Genomic DNA, 19466 nt, shown 5'->3' with positions numbered 1-19466 from the left:
ACCCCCACGGCCCCGCTCCCGGCGGGGGGATCCCGCGGCCCCCACTGCCGGCCCGGGGGCAGCGCCGCGAGCCCGACGGCGGACGCGGGGCGCGCGCCGTTTCCCGCCCCTCTCCGAGGCCGCCGCCACAGGCTCGCGTTCCCCTCTGCGCGCCCCTGCGCAGGCGTGAGGGCACAGGGGCGCAGCTCAGGTGCAGCCCTGCACCTTGCGGCTGGGGGAGAGGTGAGAGGGACACAGTTGGGGTGCCCCCCCCCGCCGCCGTCAATACTGCGACGGGACAAGATCTCCCGTGGCGCCTCCGCACCCGCGCTTCCCCTGCCGAGGAATCAAGAGCAAGACCGGCCCTGTCCCCCCAGCCCGCGCGCACCCTGACCCACGCGGTGGCCGCCGCCTTGGGTGGGCACTTTTTAAAGGGAGGAGGAAGGTCGGCAGAGGCGGTGCCGCTGCTCCGCGCCCACGCAGCAGAGGCGGCTGCTCGTCCTGAGGGGGCCCGGCCCGGCAGCTGCGGGCGGGCACTGCTGCGCCCCCGGCCTCTGCTCCGCGAGGAAAGGCGGGAGCCCCCCGCTCCCCGCACCTCTCCCGCCTGCAAACGGTTTTCCAGCGTCAGAGGCAGGGACGATGGTGAACCCCTCAAACCCGACGGGGTTTCGTCTCCCTCTTTCTCCCACTGCAAACCTTCGCGCTCGGCCGCATTCTCCCCTTCGCTCACCTGGCCCCTCAAATAAATTTAATAAATAAATAAATAAATAAATAAAAGGCCAAACGCTGGGCGAGAGGGGCAGCCCCGAGGGGGGACACACAAACACACACACACAACTCGCACCCTGAGAGCCTGGCCTGGGAGCGGAGCGGGGTCCCGCCAGCCGCACCCCCGCCTCCCCCCCGGCGCTTCCCCAAACGGCAAAGCGCTGCCCAAGACGACGGTAAAGTTTTGCCAGGTTTATTTTACTTGTTGTACACAGACGATACAAACGGGCAAAAACCGAAACATTTCTCAATGGAGCATGTACTGGTATAAATTATTCAGTTCCACAGACGTAACAGAACAAATATAAAAATCACAACATTCGATTTACAGAAGAGTCAAAAATATACACACGTTTATGACCCTGAATTTCTAAGAGGAAATTTCTCCGTCGAGTGTAATCTAGACTGAATATTTAGGCTGATGCATATTTCAGTTTGTAATTGTTGTGGTGGTTTTTTTTTTTCCATATAAAAATGCGTTAATTGTATAGATTTGCTACTCAAAATTCGAAGACTTACTATTCTGCTTCACCGGGGGGGGGAGACCTGGAGGGACATTAGTTCTCCTTCGTCAATATAATAAGACGTTTACAGGAAACATCGCTCTTACTTTCGATGTGCATTTGATTCCCCAGGAAGTCAGATCTCGGTTAGCTACTTTAAGAAAAAGTCAATTCCAAAACTAAATGCAGTAAAATATACAACTCACAATTCATCTTCACTGGACTACACTATGGTTACCAACAATTCAGTCGTCTATATCTTTTTTTTTTTTTTAGATTATTCATTACAAAGATTTACAGCAATAGAAAGAAAGAGGGGAAAACCGCAAAGAAATTTGAAAAGAGTTTGTCAGCATATTTGGCACCTGCAGGGACCAGTAATGGATTTGGCACTTGGGGGTGGGGGGTGGAAGGGAAGGAATACCACAAAAATAATAATATTGCTGATGTCAAGCTATTCCTTTTAAATAAAAATACAGAGGCAGTTAATTTTGCCTTCGAAAGGCGTCATACTACTTTAATCGACTTTCCTACGAGATGTGTTTCTGTTCTTTTGAAGGGAAAGCTCAGCTATTCCTTAGGTCTGCGAGCCCAGGGCACCGCGTAATTATTTCATGCGAGGAATTGCAGAGAAAGTGAGAAACCCATTACTCGCTGCTACAGCTATGGCCCGCTCTGCATTTCCAGAGGCGTTGAGAAAGAGTGTTTGCCTGGGGGGGGGACAGGGGGAAGAGGGAGAAAATGGCGGGGGGGAAGGGGGGTGTAAAGAAATTTAAACAGGATCTAAGTTTGGTCACTTAACAATGAAAACAAACAAAAAAAAAAGAATTCGAAACAAATAAGAAACAGAACCAAATAAAAGTAACCGGTTACAATAAGTTAAATACTATGTACAGGCATTTCACAGGCTCTTTTCCCCCACGATTGCTGTTATCCCCTAGGATCCATCCGTGGTGAAAGGAAGGAAGCGCTGCACGGTTTCAGAGAGTCTAAGCATCCTACTAATCAGTGGGTTTCGGAGCGGCGGTGCCCCCCGCGCCCCCAGGCCGGGCCGGGCGGGGAGCGGGGCGGGGGGGCGGTGGCCCTGCCTCCATCCCTGCCCGCCGGGCCGGGGCCGGGGCCGCGGATGGGGGGGCTAGGGGCGGGGGCCAGCGCGCTACCGCGGAGGAGTTCTTGTGCAAAAGGGCGGCGGGGCCGGGCAGCCGCGCCTAGCTGTGCGAGTAGAAGCCGTAGTAGCCGATGTCCTTGGCGCAGGTCTTTTCGCAGTCCCGCTGGCTGAGCACCTCGCTCTTGAGGGGCGAGGAGCTCTCGGAGACCGGGGTGTCCGCGGGGGAGATCCGCCGCCTTTTGGCCTGCTCGTAAATCCCAGAGTCGGCGGAGTCGATGGACTTAATAGACGACGGCGTCTCGATCCAGCTGGAGTCGGACAAATCTTTGGGCTTGGAGTCCTCGGCGCCCGGCAAGGGGGACCGCTCGGGGGCCAGGCTCTCCGCCTCCTCCCCCAGGTAGGGGTTGCCGGCGGCCATGCGCGCCGCCGCCGCGCTGTTGGGCCAGCAGGACAGCACCGAGCCCGACTTGCTGCAGTACTGGGGGGGGCTGCGGGCCCCCCAGCCCGAGGGGTCGGCGTAGTAGCCCAGCGGCCGCCCGGCGCAGCCCGCCGCCTGCAGCGGCAGCGCCTTGACGCCGGCGGCCGCGTAGGAGAGCAGGGTGGCCGCGTTGCCGGCGAAGTCGGTGGCCGTGTCGTAGGCGGAGGCGGCAAAGTCGAGGCGATTGTTGGCGGGGGCGACGAACCAGCGCTGCGGCGAGGGGGCCCCCGGGTCCTCGGCTTGCTGTGGGGAGAGCAGCCCGTTGGTGTGGGGCACGCTGCGGTCGGCGCCGGGCCCCGGGCCGGCTCCTGCCCCGGGGTGGAAGCGGGACTTGGCGTAGTTACTCACGAACTGGTCTTGGAGGAAGGAGCCGGCCATGGCGTAGCGGGCCCCGGGCACGATCTGCGAGCGGGGCGAGTCGTTGGGGGAAGGTGTCAGCCGGTCCATGTCGCAGCCCGTGTAGATCCTGCCCGAAAGAAGGGGAGAGAGCTGGGTGTCCGCCGCGGCCCGGCCCCCGCCCCGGCGCAGCACCCAGCCGGCCGCAGACCTTGGGGCAGGAACGGGACGAGATGGACGGGACGGGACGAGATGGACGGGACGGGACAGTGGCCGCCTCAGCGCGCTCCCGCCGTGCCCAGGGGCCTGTGCGCCCTCTCCGGGCCCAGCCTCCAGCCCCAGGAGCGCCAAGGGCCTTAACGGCGGGGGAGAGATACGGAAGGCAGATATTTGGGAAACGGTTGGCCGTTCCCCGGCAGAGCTGAGATCTCTGGCTGCCGTCCGAGCCCGCCATCCCGACGGCGGGAGAGCCCGCGCGGGGGCACGCGGACCGGTCCCGCCAGACCGACAACAGGCAGCCTGGTCGCTTGCCGCGAAGAGCGTGACAGGCGGGCTACGGAACTGTGTCGGCTGCTTAACACTTATTATTGGGAGTCGCAGACGAACCATCAACATTTTTCTGAGTTTAAATTAAGCCAATCTTTAAACACCTACTGTAGGAAATGTAAAACCAGACGCATCCCGTGTTCCCTGCGTGGCCTATATATATAATTCTCCCATGCTGGGCTGCAATTTGCGATTATAAAAACTTTAATGGATGAATAACTACTATCTGTATTTAATTCAGGCTAAAACTGTGCTTTAATTAACCCTCCACGCCTCCTGGAATTTCTTATCCAAAATAAACTTGGCCCTTAAACAAATTCAACGTGCTAGACAGCATTGAAGCTTCCCCCTCCCCCTGTCTCCTTTCAAGTGACGCCCTATAAAGTTTTTTTTCCCCCCTATTAAAATAAAAGAAAAGCACTCGTGGCTGGGGGCGAAGGCCACGCAGCCTTTCTCAAGGCCGCGCATCTTCCTCTCAGAGCTCCCTGAGGAGCTGGCGGGCGCGGCCACCACCCTCGGCGCCTGCGGAGCCGTCGATCCCCTCCCGCCGTCGGCCCGGGTCCCCCGCCCGTGGAGGAGAGCGGCCGCACCGAGAACCGGTCTCCCCGAGAAACCCGGTGCTCGGGCTCGAGCCCCTCTCACAGTAGCTCAGTCTCCGCCCGTGGGCTGAAATCCCGCTGCCGCGGGGTGCTGAACCGCTGTCAGAGCTTAAGCAGGCGCGGAAGATAGGTGTAGGCTCAGGCGCTTCAAGGGAGGCCGCTCCCTGCCGCAGTTTAGAGAGGAAACGGGAGGTTTCCCCTCTCAAAGGTGGAGCCCCGTCCCGCAGACCCGGAGCGTGCGACGGGGCGGGCGAGCTCCAGAGCCGCCCGCCCCTCCAGGCGTGCGGGCCGCCCCGTCCCCGCCGCCTCCCGCTGCTCCGGCCCCAGGTGGGCCCAGGGCGGGGGGGCCGTGCCACGGGCCGGGGGAAGGCGCAGCCGGCAGCGCCTGCCCGGACAGGATATCCCGAGGGCCGGGGCTGGTGGCCCCCTCCCGGAGCCGCCGCCGATGGGCACGGCCGGGGGGACCGAACGGCTTTGCCTGGGGACAGGCGGACCCGAGGCGGAGGGGCAGAGGCAGCGCGGGGACAAAGCGCGACTCAAACTTCAGGGGCTTTAGCTCCACCCAGGAGGAAGAGAGGTAAAAAAAGAATCCAGCCCCAGAAAAGAAGAAAACGAGACGAAAACGTCTTTCTCCGGACAGCGGCTCTGCCGAGTCCGGCGGGTGGCTCGGGGACTGAGCCCGGGCTGCTCGGGTGCCGCTGTCGGAGCCCTTGCGCACAAGTGAAACGGGAATTTGGGAAGGGGCGCAAAGCTACGCGCCAGGAAATACCAACGCCGAAACCGCCGCCCAGCGCCAAGGCCAGCTGCGCGCTCGGGCGCAGGCTGCGCGGACAGCCCAGCCGGGGAGCCCTGCGGGTCGTGTGTGTGCCCCCCCCGGGCTCTGGGAAAGCCTGAGGGGACACAGATCGGTGTGAAACGAAGCCAGCTCGGGTCCCAAAGCCCCCCGCCTCCCACTCGTGACACGGGCGTGCCGCCGGCGGAAGGGCAGTAAAAACGCGGTGTACTTACGTGTCGTAATTGTCTCGGAAGCCTTTCGCGAATGGGTTGTGGTCTATTTTCAGCTGGGTGATCTGGGGAAAGAGAGGAGCAGAGCGCACGCTGTGAGAGCCTGGAAAATACACCCCGCTGCGGCCAAGGGGTTTTTTAAAGGATCGAGCTTTGCTCTAGCCAATCGAATTGCCTTTAAAACGTGAAAAATAAAGCTCTGGCGTGCTTATAAGTCTCACAGTCCAATTTCAAGTTTTAGTTTATTGCAAAGAGTACGATAAAAAATTAATATTTCACCCCATCTTTTGAGAAGTCTCGTTATTCCTACTGCATGGGTCTGAATATATTTAAATCCAGAAATTAGGCGAAACGCACCGCAGAACGGTAGCTGAGAGTTTACGTTTGCATCGAGCAAAATAATTAAAGCAAGACTGTGGACTGAACATATGTCCTTGGGAAAAAAAAAAAGGGGGGGCACCACTCTGTAGCGAAGCCAGACCGCTCCGGAGCGCAGCCGGGCATTAACGAGCTTTTAATTCGAGGAAGTTGCTCCCTCACCCCCGGCGCGATCGATGAGGTTGTTAATTGATCTTTGCAGACTTAAAGCTTAACAGCGAACGGAGCTGCTTCCGACCGGGCGGGAAGGGAGGGCCCCGCCGCCGCGGGGCTCAGGCGGAGCGGGGCGGGCGGCTCCGGCCGCGCCCGGGGCTCGGCCAGGGCCGGACGGCGCGAAGGGGGAGCGGGGGAGCCCCCTCTCACGGTCTCGGGGAAGGGAGCGCGGCGGCCGGGCAGGCCTGGGCGGGATGCCCCGGGGAGGGGGGGGGGGGGGGGGGGTCCGCGAACGGGGTGAACCAGGGAGCTCTTTACATCGGTGTTTTGGTAGGCGGTGACCGCAATGAACTGGGTCTCGGGGAAGGTGAAGGTCTGCACTCTGCCCGGCTGGTTGGTGTCCTCCGTCCCGTCTTCGTTCACCTCCACCACATGCAAGCGGGGCTGGTACTTGTGGAGGGACTGCAAAACCACCATCTGTCAGGAAGAGGAGGGAGGGGGCCGCGGGAAGAGGAGGAAATCAGAGCGAGAAGAACGGGGAGAGCGATGCCCGCGGGCGGCGAGGTGCGGGGCTTCTCCCCGGCCCCCCTCCCGCCCCGGCTGGACCGGGCTGCGGTGTCAGCCCGGGCAGCGTCCTCGGGACCGACGAGGCCCGCAGCCAAATAAACGGGAGGGCTTCCCCAACCCTCCCCAACACCCTTTTGTTTTCAGCTATCAGCAGGATCTGAAAAAAGCACGCGTCCTTTCGGAAACGGCAGGATTTTGCCCGAAGCAGTAAAAATGAGGCGGGCGGAGCGGCTGCGTTCCCCGCACTGACCTGCCCGTTGTTGTTTGATGCTCCTTTATTGTTGGTGAGTTTTAGTTTCCCAAAGGAAATTTCCTGGCGCATCCAGTGGGCTCCCGTGTTGGGGGAGTCGGGGTGCATGTAGACCCGGTTTCCTAAGCAAAACAACAAGAAACACAATCACATCACGGTTCTCGCGTGTACCCCAGGTCTGCCACTGCAGCAGCCCACGAGCTCGAAGGACCTCGTTAAAGTTAGCAGTATTTTCCTGCCGAAACTCCCTTCGTTTTAACCGAGGAGGATTTAAAAAGTGTTTTCCGAACGCCTTTTACTTTCTTCTTCACCCTCTTTTTTTTTTTTTCTTTTTAAAGCATGATCGGCCCATTCTCGTTTAAGAAATCACCAGAGCCAGTCCACAAAGGCTTTAATTAATCATTCTCACCTACATATGTGTCGGGAAAAGTGTTAATTGGAGCAACTTGCCTTGTACATTGGTGTCCGCCTTGCCGCAAGGAACCCATTTGCCTCCCTGAAATCTCCAATGGTTGGGATCCGCCAAAATTACATCCACAAAAATATTGTAGTGAGCCGTGGGATCGAGACCAGAAATATTAAAACTTAGGAAAGGGAACATGCGCCTGTAAAAAAAAAAAAAAAAAAAAAAAAAGGAAAACAAAAAAAAAATTAAGGGAAGAAGGAAAGCAAGGCAGCGACAGGCACACGCGGAGGAACCAGCCCGTTGTGCTTTATCCTCATGGCTCCCGGTAGCGACCGGGAATTAAAAAAAAAAAAATCAAAAGCAGCTCCCTCCCCGAAACGTCGAGCTTTCCGCGGGGAAGGGATGAGGACGGCGGGCTCCGGGACTCGCGGGGAGGCAGAGAGGGCTGCGCCGGCGGGGACCGGTACCGGCACTCGGTCCCCGGCGGCGGCGGACGGGCGGCTCCCCCGGGGCGGCGGAGGCTGCGGGCGGCTCAGCCCCGACCCCCGGCCCCGAGAGCCGGCGCGGGTCCGCGCGGCGGCTTACCTGCCCTGCTTGGTGATGATCATCTCCGTCTGGTGCCGGTGGAATTTCAGCCAGAGCGGCCTGTTGCACAGGTAGACCTGAGCCTTGCCGGGAACCAGCCCCGGCTGGGTGGAGGAGAACTGGTAGAAAGGTGCCCCTTGGTAGGAATGGCCGTACTGCTGGGGGTACGGGTAGCCCGCCGCGGGGTAGCCTTGCGGTGAGGAGTTGGAGAGGAGGCTGTTGTAAGCTCCGTTGGTGATGACAGGATGGTGAGCCATGTAGCGGCTGGGGCTGGCGATGGAGAAGGCTGGGTGAGCAGGTCCATGCTGGCCGGGGTAAGGGAACATGGTACTAGGAGCAGAGGCAGCAGACTGGGGCTGGCTGGACTGAGAGAGCAGATAGCGATCTGCAGCAGATCCATCGAAACTGTGACGAAGCTCGGAGACCCCGTCCAAGACGGGAGAGAGTTTATTTCTCTGGACGTCCCCTGGTGTGTCCTTGGAGTCAGGAAAATTGTCTGTATCTGACTGATTCGTCATCCCCCTGGTAATTTTTTTCAAAGGTGAACTTCTCTCCAGGTTGTCAGTGGTCGAGATAATGGGATGATCATGCAAGGCAAGCTCAGATCCGCCTGCATGTGGGTAACTGCTGCTCACATTGAGAAATTTCTTGGAGAGCATGATAGAGGGAGAAAGACAATGCTCCAGCTGCATAGCTCTAGCACCACAGTAATAACCCTTCAGTCCCTGGATCTGAAAGGGCTCCTTGGTATCAGAAGCTAGACATCCTGGGACCCTCACTAGACAGAAAGCACTTCATCCACCAAATGCTTCCCAAACGTTTGATTTACTTTTTTTTTTTTTTTTTTTTTTTTTTTTTCCCCTTCCCTGGGAGAAGAGATTGGCCAATTGACACTATGCAGCAATCAGGAAAGACTCACTTTTGATCTTGCTGCTTGTGGAGAGGATGAAACGGCTTCTGCCATTGGTTAACCGCTGACAGTAATTTAATTAGATAGACATTAATTAGGATAATCACCTGGCTCCTGGTCGCGACGATCATGGCAAATTGAAGGAGATGATTTTATTGTGAGATAGAAGGAAGGGGAAGGGGGAAGGGAAGAGTGTGTTTGCTGTAAGAGCTTATTATTATGTGACCTTTCCAGTATTTTTTTGTTGGTTTTTTTTTTTTTTTGACTACGGCTGGAAAAGAAATCAAAGACCCTGCGATTTCCCCCAAATACTGCACGCGTGTCCCCCGCCTTTGTGTGTCGGGGAGGGGAGCGGGTGTCGGGGGTTCGGGGAGCCCCGGCCCGAGCGGCCGCTGCCCTGGGCTCACCCCCGCGATTTGCGCGACCCCCTCTCCCCCCCCCCGCAACGCCCCCGTCCCTTCCCACCCGCTCCTGCTTTGCGGGGGAAAATCCACCCGCTGAGAGCGGCCGCGGATCGTCTCTTTTAAGTTCTGAAATAATCATAAGCCGCGCAGCCGAAGTGCCCTAATGCGTTTGCCGCGATGTTTACGGGTTCTTTAGTAAATAAATATTTTATCTGGGAGCCGTAATGCCGGGGATTATCAGCAAAACAGCGTGGAAGGCATCCGTCTGCCCACCCGGCTGGGGATTTCGTGCCGCTCGGTGCCCGCGTTCCCTCCGTGACTCAGTCCCGCGGGCAGCGAGCTCCCGCAGCAGGTCGCGGGGCGGGCGGCGGAACCGGGACGGGAGCGGAGGAGCCCGAACCGCTGCGGTGCCGCAGCGGGACCCCGCCGAGCCCCGGCGCAGAGCGGCGGCCGCGGGGGGCCGGGTCCGCGCGATTTCGGGGAGGGGGCTGCGGGAGTCCCGCAGCGCGTCCGTGCGAGCCTCGGGCTAATTGGGAGCGGGACCCTCCGCGGCGCGAAGATGCGCCCTGAGAGTTCAAGGGCCTCGCCTGCCACCCCCGCCTCTGCCAAGCATCAGCCTAAATTTCTCCTCCTAGGCAAGCTAGTGAGCTCTTAAAAACACCATTTGTTTGGTTGGTTTGGTTTGGGTGGTTGGTTTTTTTTTTTTTGTTTTTTCCTTCCCAGGGAGGAGCTGTCCTGTTCCATTTTTCTTAGTATTTTCCCCTTAGCAGTTTGCACTTCAGGTATTTTACAGATCGTGCCTCTTTCCAGGTGACATCAGCAGCCAGCTTCAAATTCCACCATAGCTAACGCAGCCTGGACCACCATCGCGTAATAAAACCAAGACCAGGAGATAATCACCTGAAGCCAGGCTGAAACTTTGCAAACTCAAACCTAGAGAAGATGAGAACCAGGATGACTTGTCAGAATGTGTATTTCAACGCTCTCAAATCCCACAACCATTTATTTTTCTGTTGCTTAACCGTGAGCTAGTTCAGTTATTTGGTGTTTCATAGAAACTGGTGTACACACACTCTCTGCAAGGAAATTATTATAATAAAATAATTTATGAAGCAAAAAGCAAGCAGTTCACTATTTTACTCGCAGTCGAGTGGTACAGAGCATGCAACTTTCCATACTACACCTTCTCCTTTCAGTGCTAAGAAAATAGTTTTATTAATATCAGCCCTAATTACTGTTTCCGATGCTTATTTCACCAGTGTGTTCACCCTTCCCTTTCCCTGCTCGAAACAGACAGAAAGTTAATGGACCTATACAGGCAGGAGATGGGAAACGCTGCCCTGAATTACGGAGCTACACCCATATAGATGCAGAGCCGCAATGAATTCAGTGGTATACTGCCAATCACATCGAAGTGCTAATATATGCCAAAAATCCTCAGTGCACAACTCCTGAAGTGGTATAATAGGGGGCTCTGCAATGGCAGGTGGTGTTATAGAATCGTCATAGAAAGAGGGAGAGAGGTTTGCTAATACAATATGCCCATCCTTCACGCTGATAGGTGACGAGGGGTCAAGCTGCTAATGAAGGTCGGCTCCATTGCGGCTGGAGGCTTAGAAGGTGGCTTGCTTGAAAACCTCTTTCTTCCTCCAAGATAGTATATGGGCTGCTGTGTTTCAGGTTACTGCATGTACACATTCTTCCAAATCCTCTGTGTAGCTCCTAAAGCACTGGACAAAAATGAGGAAAGATGCCCCGAAAAACAGCCTTTTGATTATTCATGAAACATCTTAGTAAATGGAAAATTGTGCTTCCGACTCAAACTGAGGAGTGGATAGAAAGCAGGGTACCACTGCAGAAGCTCATACTACAGGAGATCTGCATCTCCAATAGATTCCCTTCAGCTACCTTCTGCGAGATGTACATTTGTCAAAATTAATTTAGAATATGCGAGACTCAATGGTTTATCTCCCTGCTTACACCGGCCTTTCACGCATGTATGCACTGCAGCACTGCGATAGCTTCTCTCCTGTTCTGCAGTGCCATGTTACCCACGACCTGCCAAACTAAGTCTCCCTCGTGCTGTTACACGTGCGCGTGGGAGTAGATAGCGGCAGGGATGCAGAGCCCCGCTGGCAGATGAACCCCAAGGCAGGTCCTCCCGTCACCTCCTGCCCCATCTCACCTCGGTGTGCAGCGGCATACGCACACGTTGGACAACACCAAGGCCCCATTACAGCCTTCCTCCATGACACACAGTTTTTTAGTGCGAATCGCCAGAAAGCACTTCCATTTAACTATATGCAGGCAAAAGTGATTTGGTATGCCTGTTTTCCCAGTTTGATATTCTGCTGCCTACTGTGGGGGCAGAGGGAAGGCCATAAGGAGGGCAGCTGCAAAAATCTGCATGTTTCCCTCTGAAGTAAATGCATGCTAAATATACTTTGAGAGAGTTATTCTAAAATAGTGAATTAAGAGGCCTAAATAAGAAATTCCAAACAAAAGAAAAACCTTTGAATGGTAATAAATAAGTAAATAGAAAATTACTGGGCGCAAAGTGGAAAATAAGACAATTTCATGGGCTATTTCTTTACTATGCAAGTAAGAAGTCAAACCACTTTAAAAAAAAAATCCTCTTTAGCACAAAAAGATATATCTAGTTCTAAAATATTGCCTGCCACAATTGTTGTTTACTTTTTTCAAAAAAATCCAGTAAACACAATATTGTGAGTGACACAGAAAGAGAACACTTCTGCCCAGACAAAATAATCAAATCAGCCTAAGTACCATCCAATACTTAACAACAACAAAAATCCAGCCCATTGCCCAAAACACAAAGTCACTCCCCAAACCCAGTTATTTGGCTTCCTCTGCTTAAAACCAAGCAGCCAACCTACCTGCCTTCCTGTGAGCGCTCCCCTCTCTAGTCAGTGGAAAAGGTTTTAAATGTCATATTCCAGCTGGGACTCTTCCCATATATTTATATATATGGACAACTTGTGTAGGTTCTCTTTCGCAAGAGAGTTCATATAATCTAGAACAGCCTCTATCACTTTAATGTTTATTCTCAGAACACTGCTATTTATGACACTGCTTGTGAGAGTTGCGTGATTCAGTTATCAGCATAACTGAATTCATTTTCTTAAGGTCAATTGTCTTCTGCAGATATTAGGGTTTGAATAATATTGAAAGGGAGCTGGCAGGGGAATTCTCAGTATTTTGGTTTTTGTACATCCTCAGAATTCAGTGCTACTACAATTTCTTTTTAACCTTTTTTTTTTTAATCTCAATGAGAGTATCTGGTAATCAATGGGAGCCAAATTTCATTAGAGAATTTTTGCTGTCTTAGCAATTAATATCTCAGTAGTTTTACAGGGGGTAGAAATAAACCTTTACCAACACTTTTCCTACACTGTTAATCCTTGCCATCCTTTCTCAAAAAAGCCTCCCAGAACTTAAGACAGGTTTGTAAATGTATTTTTATTATGTTGCAACAATCAAAATATATATGTACTACTGATTTTTCCCCCAAATATTAAATGAAAGTGTAATACATTTTTGCCCACATTGTGTTCTTGAATGCTTTGGAATCTGTAAAGACCCTGACATAAAGAAACTGAAGCAACTGCACAATTAGAGACTGAAAGGTGTTATAGTGCCGCACTTACATTGCAAATGAAGTCAGATGTCTCTGTTTAATCAAATATAGCCTCATCAGTCTCTGTTCTGTGAGTATTAGAAACAATAAACAAATATACACAGAAAGCAACACAAACAGTAACCCGGTTATTTAAATACAACTGTATCCAACATAGCAGCTAAACACTGGACAATGTTTGAGGTCATCAGCACATCCACATGCTCTTCTAAATGACGTTTGGGGTCCTGAAATACAAAGGGATGCAATGAGAGAAATGACTGAGACACATCTCTGAAGGACTTAATTTCCTTCAGGTCTATTCAGGATGACTGTGAGTTAAGGAACACAAGCCAGTAATGCTCCTAAATTTTCCATTCTAACAAGACCTATCAAATGACTGAATTTCCACAAATAAGGTTTTATTAGTGCACACTATCACTCAGATAAGTTGAGCATAGGTTTAGGAAGTAAATTTCTATCCAGCATCTTAAGTGTAACCATGACAGCTGTGAGTTTCAAGGACAACACACAATATGTGGAATTTACTATGCATCTCCCTAAGGCCAATATTTTAATCTTAGTTCTGGAACGTTACAATTTGTTTTCAGATCTTTGTGCAAATGTGTGTTCTAATCCCATAAAAAATCAAGCATGATCTAACATAGTATTTGAATAGTTATGTCGACTGCAAGAAAATTAGCATATTTATACCCATAAAGAAATGAAAAAAAAATGCACAATGGTATGTTCAAATGTTCTCAAAAATTGAATGTTAAGCCTGAGCACTGTTCAGAAAATACACATCCACACACACTATTTACTCAATTCATGAGGGCATCTGCACAGAACAGTAAGATAATTTCTGGTTGAAAACCATACTCATGCACTTCTTCAGTTTTAGAAGTGAGATTTAGTATTTAACCTCCAAATACTGCAAAGTTATCAGGCACATTTAAAAACATCTCTAAACTTTATTGTAGTACTACTGTAGCATTCTTGTGCGTAAAGAAATTCAAAATAATATCTGGAAATTTTAACTCTTTTAAAAAGAACTATTGTCAAAATCTAATGAACCCATCTAAGTTTACACAAAAGTGTACTAGAAAACCCGTGGAAACGGTCCTTCTTAAATAGCTCATTTTCAAAGATCACATAGTTCTCCAATATTCTCTCTGTTCCTAGCAAATTATGCAACCTGATAACATAATATCTATCGTGAGCAACTCTTTTTTTTTCACAAAGCTTTTAATATAAGCTGAATAAAAATACTCAAATGGAAATTACTTAACTGAACCATTTTGTAATTAAAAAAAAACTTAATAATTTTATATCAGGAAAAAATATTTTTAAAGAACTATATCAAAATAGATTATTTTTTCACATATGCATAATGATTTAAACAACTAGTGAAGCTCAAGTTCTGTTTGAGATTACATCATAGCCCTTAAAATACAACCCTTCTTACAAGTTTTCTTTCATATGTACATTTACGTATGTGTAGGTGTGCATAAACTCCATTGTTCCGAATGCTACAGAAATACACGAGTGACTGAACAATAGTGCAGATGTGTTCTGACATAGCTGCTAGAAGCTGACACATAAGAGCAATCCAGAACCCTTTAAATTCTACTGCTACTAGCAATACAATAAATACTGGTTCCTTAAGGACATGCTGGATATTTTTAAAGATATTTGTTTCCATTGCCCTTCTTGAATTTCAACATAACCTCTTACAAACTTGTTTTGCTCCTCTCTCCTTCACCAAAGCACATTTTCTTAACCTTTATGTTGAAATCAAACGTAGCAAATAGGTTTCTGTTGAGTCTTCTATAAAGACATTACATCCTGACATTGCAAAGGGATAGAATTAATTGAGTGGGTGTTTTCAGTTTCATCTGTGGTCCTAAACTGTTTTCCTTCAACAGCAGTAAAAAGCAACACAGCTTACTTCTATACGTGTGTACTAGAGCTAGGCACTGACAGTGCTATTACTATTTTTCAGAAGTCTCCACAGTTTTGGCCTCTCTGACACAGACTTGGATATCTTCATGTCTCTTATTGGAAATAAGTTAAAAAAAAACAAACAACAAAACAAAACAAACAACCCTACCAAATCTCCACACTGCTCCGCAGCATGTAATACAAATACATGTAGAATACGACTTGCAGATATTCTGCAGATTACCTAAAGTCAAAAGCCTTGTTCCTTACACAACAATCTTCAACAAAAATAAATTAATTCTTTGGAGTGTTGAGGATATCTTGCATGTCAAACTAAAATCACCTACGCACATATAAAAAACTTAATATTTAGAATGAACGAAGCATATCATTCCACCTCACTCTAATTCATCACACCTCACCTGCTTGCCAACATTTTTTATTGCCAGCTGTTCAGGTGTCATCTTATCTTCTTCTTCAACAGCCTGTGAAAGAAACACAGAAAAGGTCAGTGTTTCAGATTTCATTTACTTTTTCCCCAAGCCACAAGATTCTCAAAATATAATTCTCTCTCTCAAAAAAAAAAAAAAAGAAAGAAAGAAAAAAATCAAACAGCAACACATTTCAGAGAGTCAAAAGGAAAGATACTTCAGCCTTTCAGCAGACAGGGTTTTAATTACTAAGTGTTAGTGCAAAAGATCAAGCAAACTCCTGAATGGTTTTATTGTCAGATATTCACAAAACTGTTTTTAAGCAAAAATCTTAAAGGAGCAGTATCAATAGTTAAAGATAGCTGAAGATAGTTAAACCAGTAAAACCGAATTAAAAAATAACATTACCGACATTGTTTCAACTGCTGGAGCTTTGATCTCAGTGAATTTGTATACTGTTTAAAGTCACTTATTTTAATACATTTTTATAATGCTCTGTTTGCCTTCAAACACAATATTATTATAAAGTAAATCCACTAACATAATTAGTGAATGTAATATTGAATTTGGGTTTTAAGGACTTCTAAGAAATTAAAAAATAGCACTCGTCAAGAATGACTGACACGCTTACTACTCAGAGTGCTTATTGAGATATAAGTATTTATAAAAAATATTTCTAAGTGTAAGTGCCAGTATTAAAACAGCACAAATAACTGTGATTCCTCTTTCTTACAACATCAATACTACTGTCTTTATCTAAAAGGAACACTGAATTGGGTTCTAGAATATGTTGTAAATACTTACTATCTATCCGCTGGAATGATACAGATAAATAACCTTTATTCTGCTACACTGGTCAAGTAGTCCTTGACTAAAGGAATTAAGAATACAATCAACTGCTTATTTTGATCTACAAGAATCTTACATTCTCTTCACTCACATTTCAAAGCAAAGCATGTAATTAAACGCTTTGCTAGTTCAGGACAAAAAGTCGGGTGGCAAAGTCTGAAGAGCTAATAGGCAACCTCACATACAAATGATACATAGTTGATTCGTAAGAAATACAGTCTCCACAAGGCCGTTAAAACCACACTTGCGCTTAATTTAACCAAATTAAAACAGATCTGAAAAAAAGATTATACAAATCAAATAACCACCAAGGTCCAAAAGAGTTCCTGCAACACTTGTTTTGCTCTTACAGTCTAGTCCTTTACAAGTCATTCTGAATAAAACTTGTGATAAACTTTTTACTTCTGAAATTAAGTAATACATTTATTCACTTCAGAAACACAGGTACAGTTGTACTGTCATTATGGGATATGAATACCTTGTTATAATTCTTAGCTAATTCTAACATCTCCTTCACTACTGTTTCATTGAGTTTGCAATGTTCACTGTAGTCCTGCAGTGTCAAACCTTCCATCCAACTCTTCTTATGCAAATTTAGCAACATCTGCAAAACAAAACCTCTTTAGAGCATTCATTGTAAAATACATTCATAACACTATTAAGATCTCTTTGATGGAAAAATAATTTCTAATAGTAAAAATGTAATTTAAAAAATATTGATCTTAGAATGTTTAAATACAGGAAATACAATAATCAATGATTCTGCCAGAGTAGAAAATAGATTTTGCCTAAATTAATTTTAAAGATGAAACTTCTTGAACCCTAAATATGAAAATAAGGCATGGAAACCAGGATCACATTTACTTTGATAGGAATACCTACTGGTTTTTTTTTTTATTTTTGCTGTAGGTTGAGAATGCACAATTGTATTGTAGAGAGCTAACAGAAAGGTTAATATTTTAGCTGCCAAATAAGGAATGGTTGAAACTTCCGGCCTCAGACGAACTTGAAAAAATATTGTAATGCTTGGATTAAATGTATGAAGTAGTTATATAGGCCTCACTGATTATCCTGAACTCTATGCAAGCAGCTGCCACAGTTGTGATGAAGTGAACTTCAAGAGCAACCAAAGCATGATCTGTGTGTGTTTGTCCTCCTACAAAGTAAACAGCTCTAGAAACAACATGACAAAGTGATGCAGAGTTTTTATGGTGATAAACGCAGGGACTATTAGAAATATTTGAAATGTTTTACTTGACACTCTGATGTCATTCCTGAAAGAGTGAACGAAGGCAATTTCATTATTTTCATGAATAAAGAAAGTGTACTTCATGGATCTTCTGCACACATGAGGACTGTAGGGAGGACCCTTTCAGCAAAGTTTAAGCTTGCCTTCAATTTGCGAACATTTACTACAGACATCTTTGAGAATTCATATGCCCTGTAATTGCTACTACGTGAATAAAAGTGCCTGTTTCCTCCTATGTACAGCTTCCAGAGAAACCTGGCTTTGGAACATATGAACTGAGTTGAAAGTTTGTGTCATAACTTGTATTAGCAAGATCTTAGTTACAACAGAAGGAGTTGTAGGCAAACTGCATATGGACTGTTTAGCTAGGCTATCTGGATTTTAAATTACGGTTTGGCGTGATGGGCTCCTGATCTAATACATGAAACATGTACAGATGGAGATAACAGCTCAACACCACCACATGAGGGGGGTTTGAGATATCTATGAGCCTGCCTTATGAAAGATGTGTGGAGATAGCTGCTGCCTCACAGATCAAAGTTTCCCTAACTCGGTCAAGATTATTCTCCTACTTGGAAAGGTAGTAACTCACATACGTAAAGTCATTAAAGAAAATACACACTTGGAACTTCAGAAAAGACTGGATTGGCCACACTGTTGTACTTGCAGAGAAACAATAACCTCTGGAAGCTTCACGGACATTTCCTGAGAGAGGTGATTTTGTGAATCAGTTACTCTTCTCAGTAACAGTAAGGTCTTGAAAGTCTGCTACCATCCTAACAAGGGTTATACGTTTCACAAATTCTTTTCAACTCCCTGATTTGCATGTATATTATTCCATTATTAAATTATTATTTTTTAATTACTTCTAGCCCTCTTAAAAGTCAAAATTAAGTGAGAAAACTGTTCTGACCATTGCATCATAAACTCCAACTCTGAGATCAATTTATAACTCTAATGAGGCCATGAACATACATAGGCATAACTGAGGACAGAACCTGGCCTTTTAAGAATTAACTTCTGTAGATGATAAATAAGCTTTTTTCTTTTTTTGTTTGTTTTCCTGGTTAAGACTGTCAAACTAGATTTTACTTGTACTGAGGAAGTTCGATACAAACGTAACTGACAATATTTGTTGTCAGTAACTGAACAATATTTTTTCTGGAAATGCATGAAGTTCAACAGGACATCACTAATTCCTGATATTCAGTGAAGTCCTGGGAACCTCCATTCATATCAACTGGAAGCACCTTCTGCCAAAGTGATTATAGCCAATAAAAACCTGAGATTACTTGGTTATACAATTCTGTTTTGGAAAATATGGTCTTCTAGCTTCAGGAATTCCAGCCTGTGTAAACCTAAGGCAGCTAGTATGTCTTTCAGCTTCATCACTGAAAACTTTAAACTTTGCACAAACATTTTAAGTGCAGAGAATAGCATAAGGACTTTCCATAAAACATGTGGACTGAAATGTTGTCAAGCTATTTCTATGGATATTAGAATGTCATTTGTGAAGGTTTCATCATAATGACTACACATCTAAATGCTTTCTGGAAGAGAAATCATCTACTCCAGGAGGGTTAAAACAACTACTGAAAGTATCATCAGTTGAAATCAGAATATCACCACAAATCTTAAATAGTTAGTATAGTGTTCTTTGTCCTCTGAATAAAAGCTAAAACAATTACCTTCTGTTCTAGCTCATTCTTCCTGTAGTTGATGGTGATAGAATAGTAATGTCTGTTTAGTCCATGAATTAGGGCCTGTAAAATTCAGGAAAAAGTTTGCATAAAATTTACCCACTGTTGAAATGAAGAAATACTGGAAGGAAGAGTTAATTTAAATACAGTCATCTTCAAACATCACTTAAAGAAAAACCAAAAAGAAACAAATACATGGAGACTATATGTAGGTATCAAGTAAATATTCTTCTTTAGGAAAAAGAATATAGTTCCTATTTATCTTTCACTATTTGTTAACTGACAGTTATACCATCTATCTCCAAACCACGGATTTTTTTCACACAGTAACAACGATCATAGGAAAAAGTGGTAACTGCCTGCAAACATTTGACCGATACATATGCATGAACATATTTCTCTCAAATTCTTCCTCTCTCAATAAATTTGGTTATCACTTCTATTAAACTATAAGGCTCTTTCTGTTACAAACAAAAGAGCATTGGCTAGCTGTTTATTTACAACCACTGCCAAGGTTCCCAAGTTCATTCTCTAAGGTACAATACAAAACAAGAGTAGCTGAAGCAGATTAAGCCATGTCAGGTATCAGTTAGACCATGTGTGTCAAACTAATCTTGAATATTAAAGCTCATTTTATTTTTTTACTTTAAATGGGAAAAAAAAAAAAAGCCTTTCTCATTC

At 47.3% G+C, this 19466-nt stretch overlaps 2 protein-coding genes across 2 annotated transcripts in view; both read right to left on the bottom strand.

Annotated features, from left to right (window-relative positions):
• Positions 1-924: 924 nt before the first annotated feature.
• TBR1 (T-box brain transcription factor 1) lies at positions 925-8491 on the bottom strand. Its single transcript, XM_086750943.1, has 6 exons — positions 7662-8491; positions 7121-7275; positions 6671-6792; positions 6172-6330; positions 5326-5387; positions 925-3302 (listed from the first exon to the last, which is right to left on the bottom strand). Exons 1-6 carry the CDS (start codon positions 8351-8353, stop codon positions 2459-2461), a joined length of 2034 nt encoding a protein of 677 aa, XP_086607069.1. The 5' UTR covers positions 8354-8491; the 3' UTR covers positions 925-2458.
• A 3944-nt stretch (positions 8492-12435) lies between these two features.
• The window catches only part of PSMD14 (proteasome 26S subunit, non-ATPase 14), a 48881-nt gene continuing 41850 nt past the window's right edge, over positions 12436-19466 (bottom strand). The window contains exons 9-12 of the mRNA XM_086750941.1: positions 18774-18848; positions 16315-16440; positions 14979-15041; positions 12436-12860 (exon numbers count right to left, since the gene is read on the bottom strand). Of these exons, the coding sequence (XP_086607067.1) occupies positions 12762-12860; positions 14979-15041; positions 16315-16440; positions 18774-18848 (363 nt within the window). The 3' untranslated portion in view covers positions 12436-12761. The remainder of the gene's footprint in view (positions 12861-14978; positions 15042-16314; positions 16441-18773; positions 18849-19466) is intronic.

Source organism: Chlamydotis macqueenii, chromosome 6 (genome assembly GCF_036417535.1).
Source record: "Chlamydotis macqueenii isolate bChlMac1 chromosome 6, bChlMac1.mat, whole genome shotgun sequence".
In the NCBI taxonomy this organism is placed as follows: domain Eukaryota; kingdom Metazoa; phylum Chordata; class Aves; order Otidiformes; family Otididae; genus Chlamydotis; species Chlamydotis macqueenii.
The sequence above is the reverse complement of the archived record's forward strand: the minus strand, read 5'-3'. Positions and strand labels throughout refer to the sequence as shown.

Bases quoted from the DNA above. Each gene is read 5' to 3' on its own strand.
- TBR1 (XM_086750943.1), bottom strand. From the start codon at position 8,353: ATGCAGCTGGAGCATTGTCTTTCTCCCTCTATCATGCTCTCCAAGAAA. The intron at 7,276-7,661 runs GTAAGCCGCCGC...TTTTTTTTACAG, and splicing joins ATCATCACCAAGCAGGGCAG to GCGCATGTTCCCTTTCCTAA. The intron at 6,793-7,120 runs GCAAGTTGCTCC...TGTTTTGCTTAG, and splicing joins GGCGGACACCAATGTACAAG to GAAACCGGGTCTACATGCAC.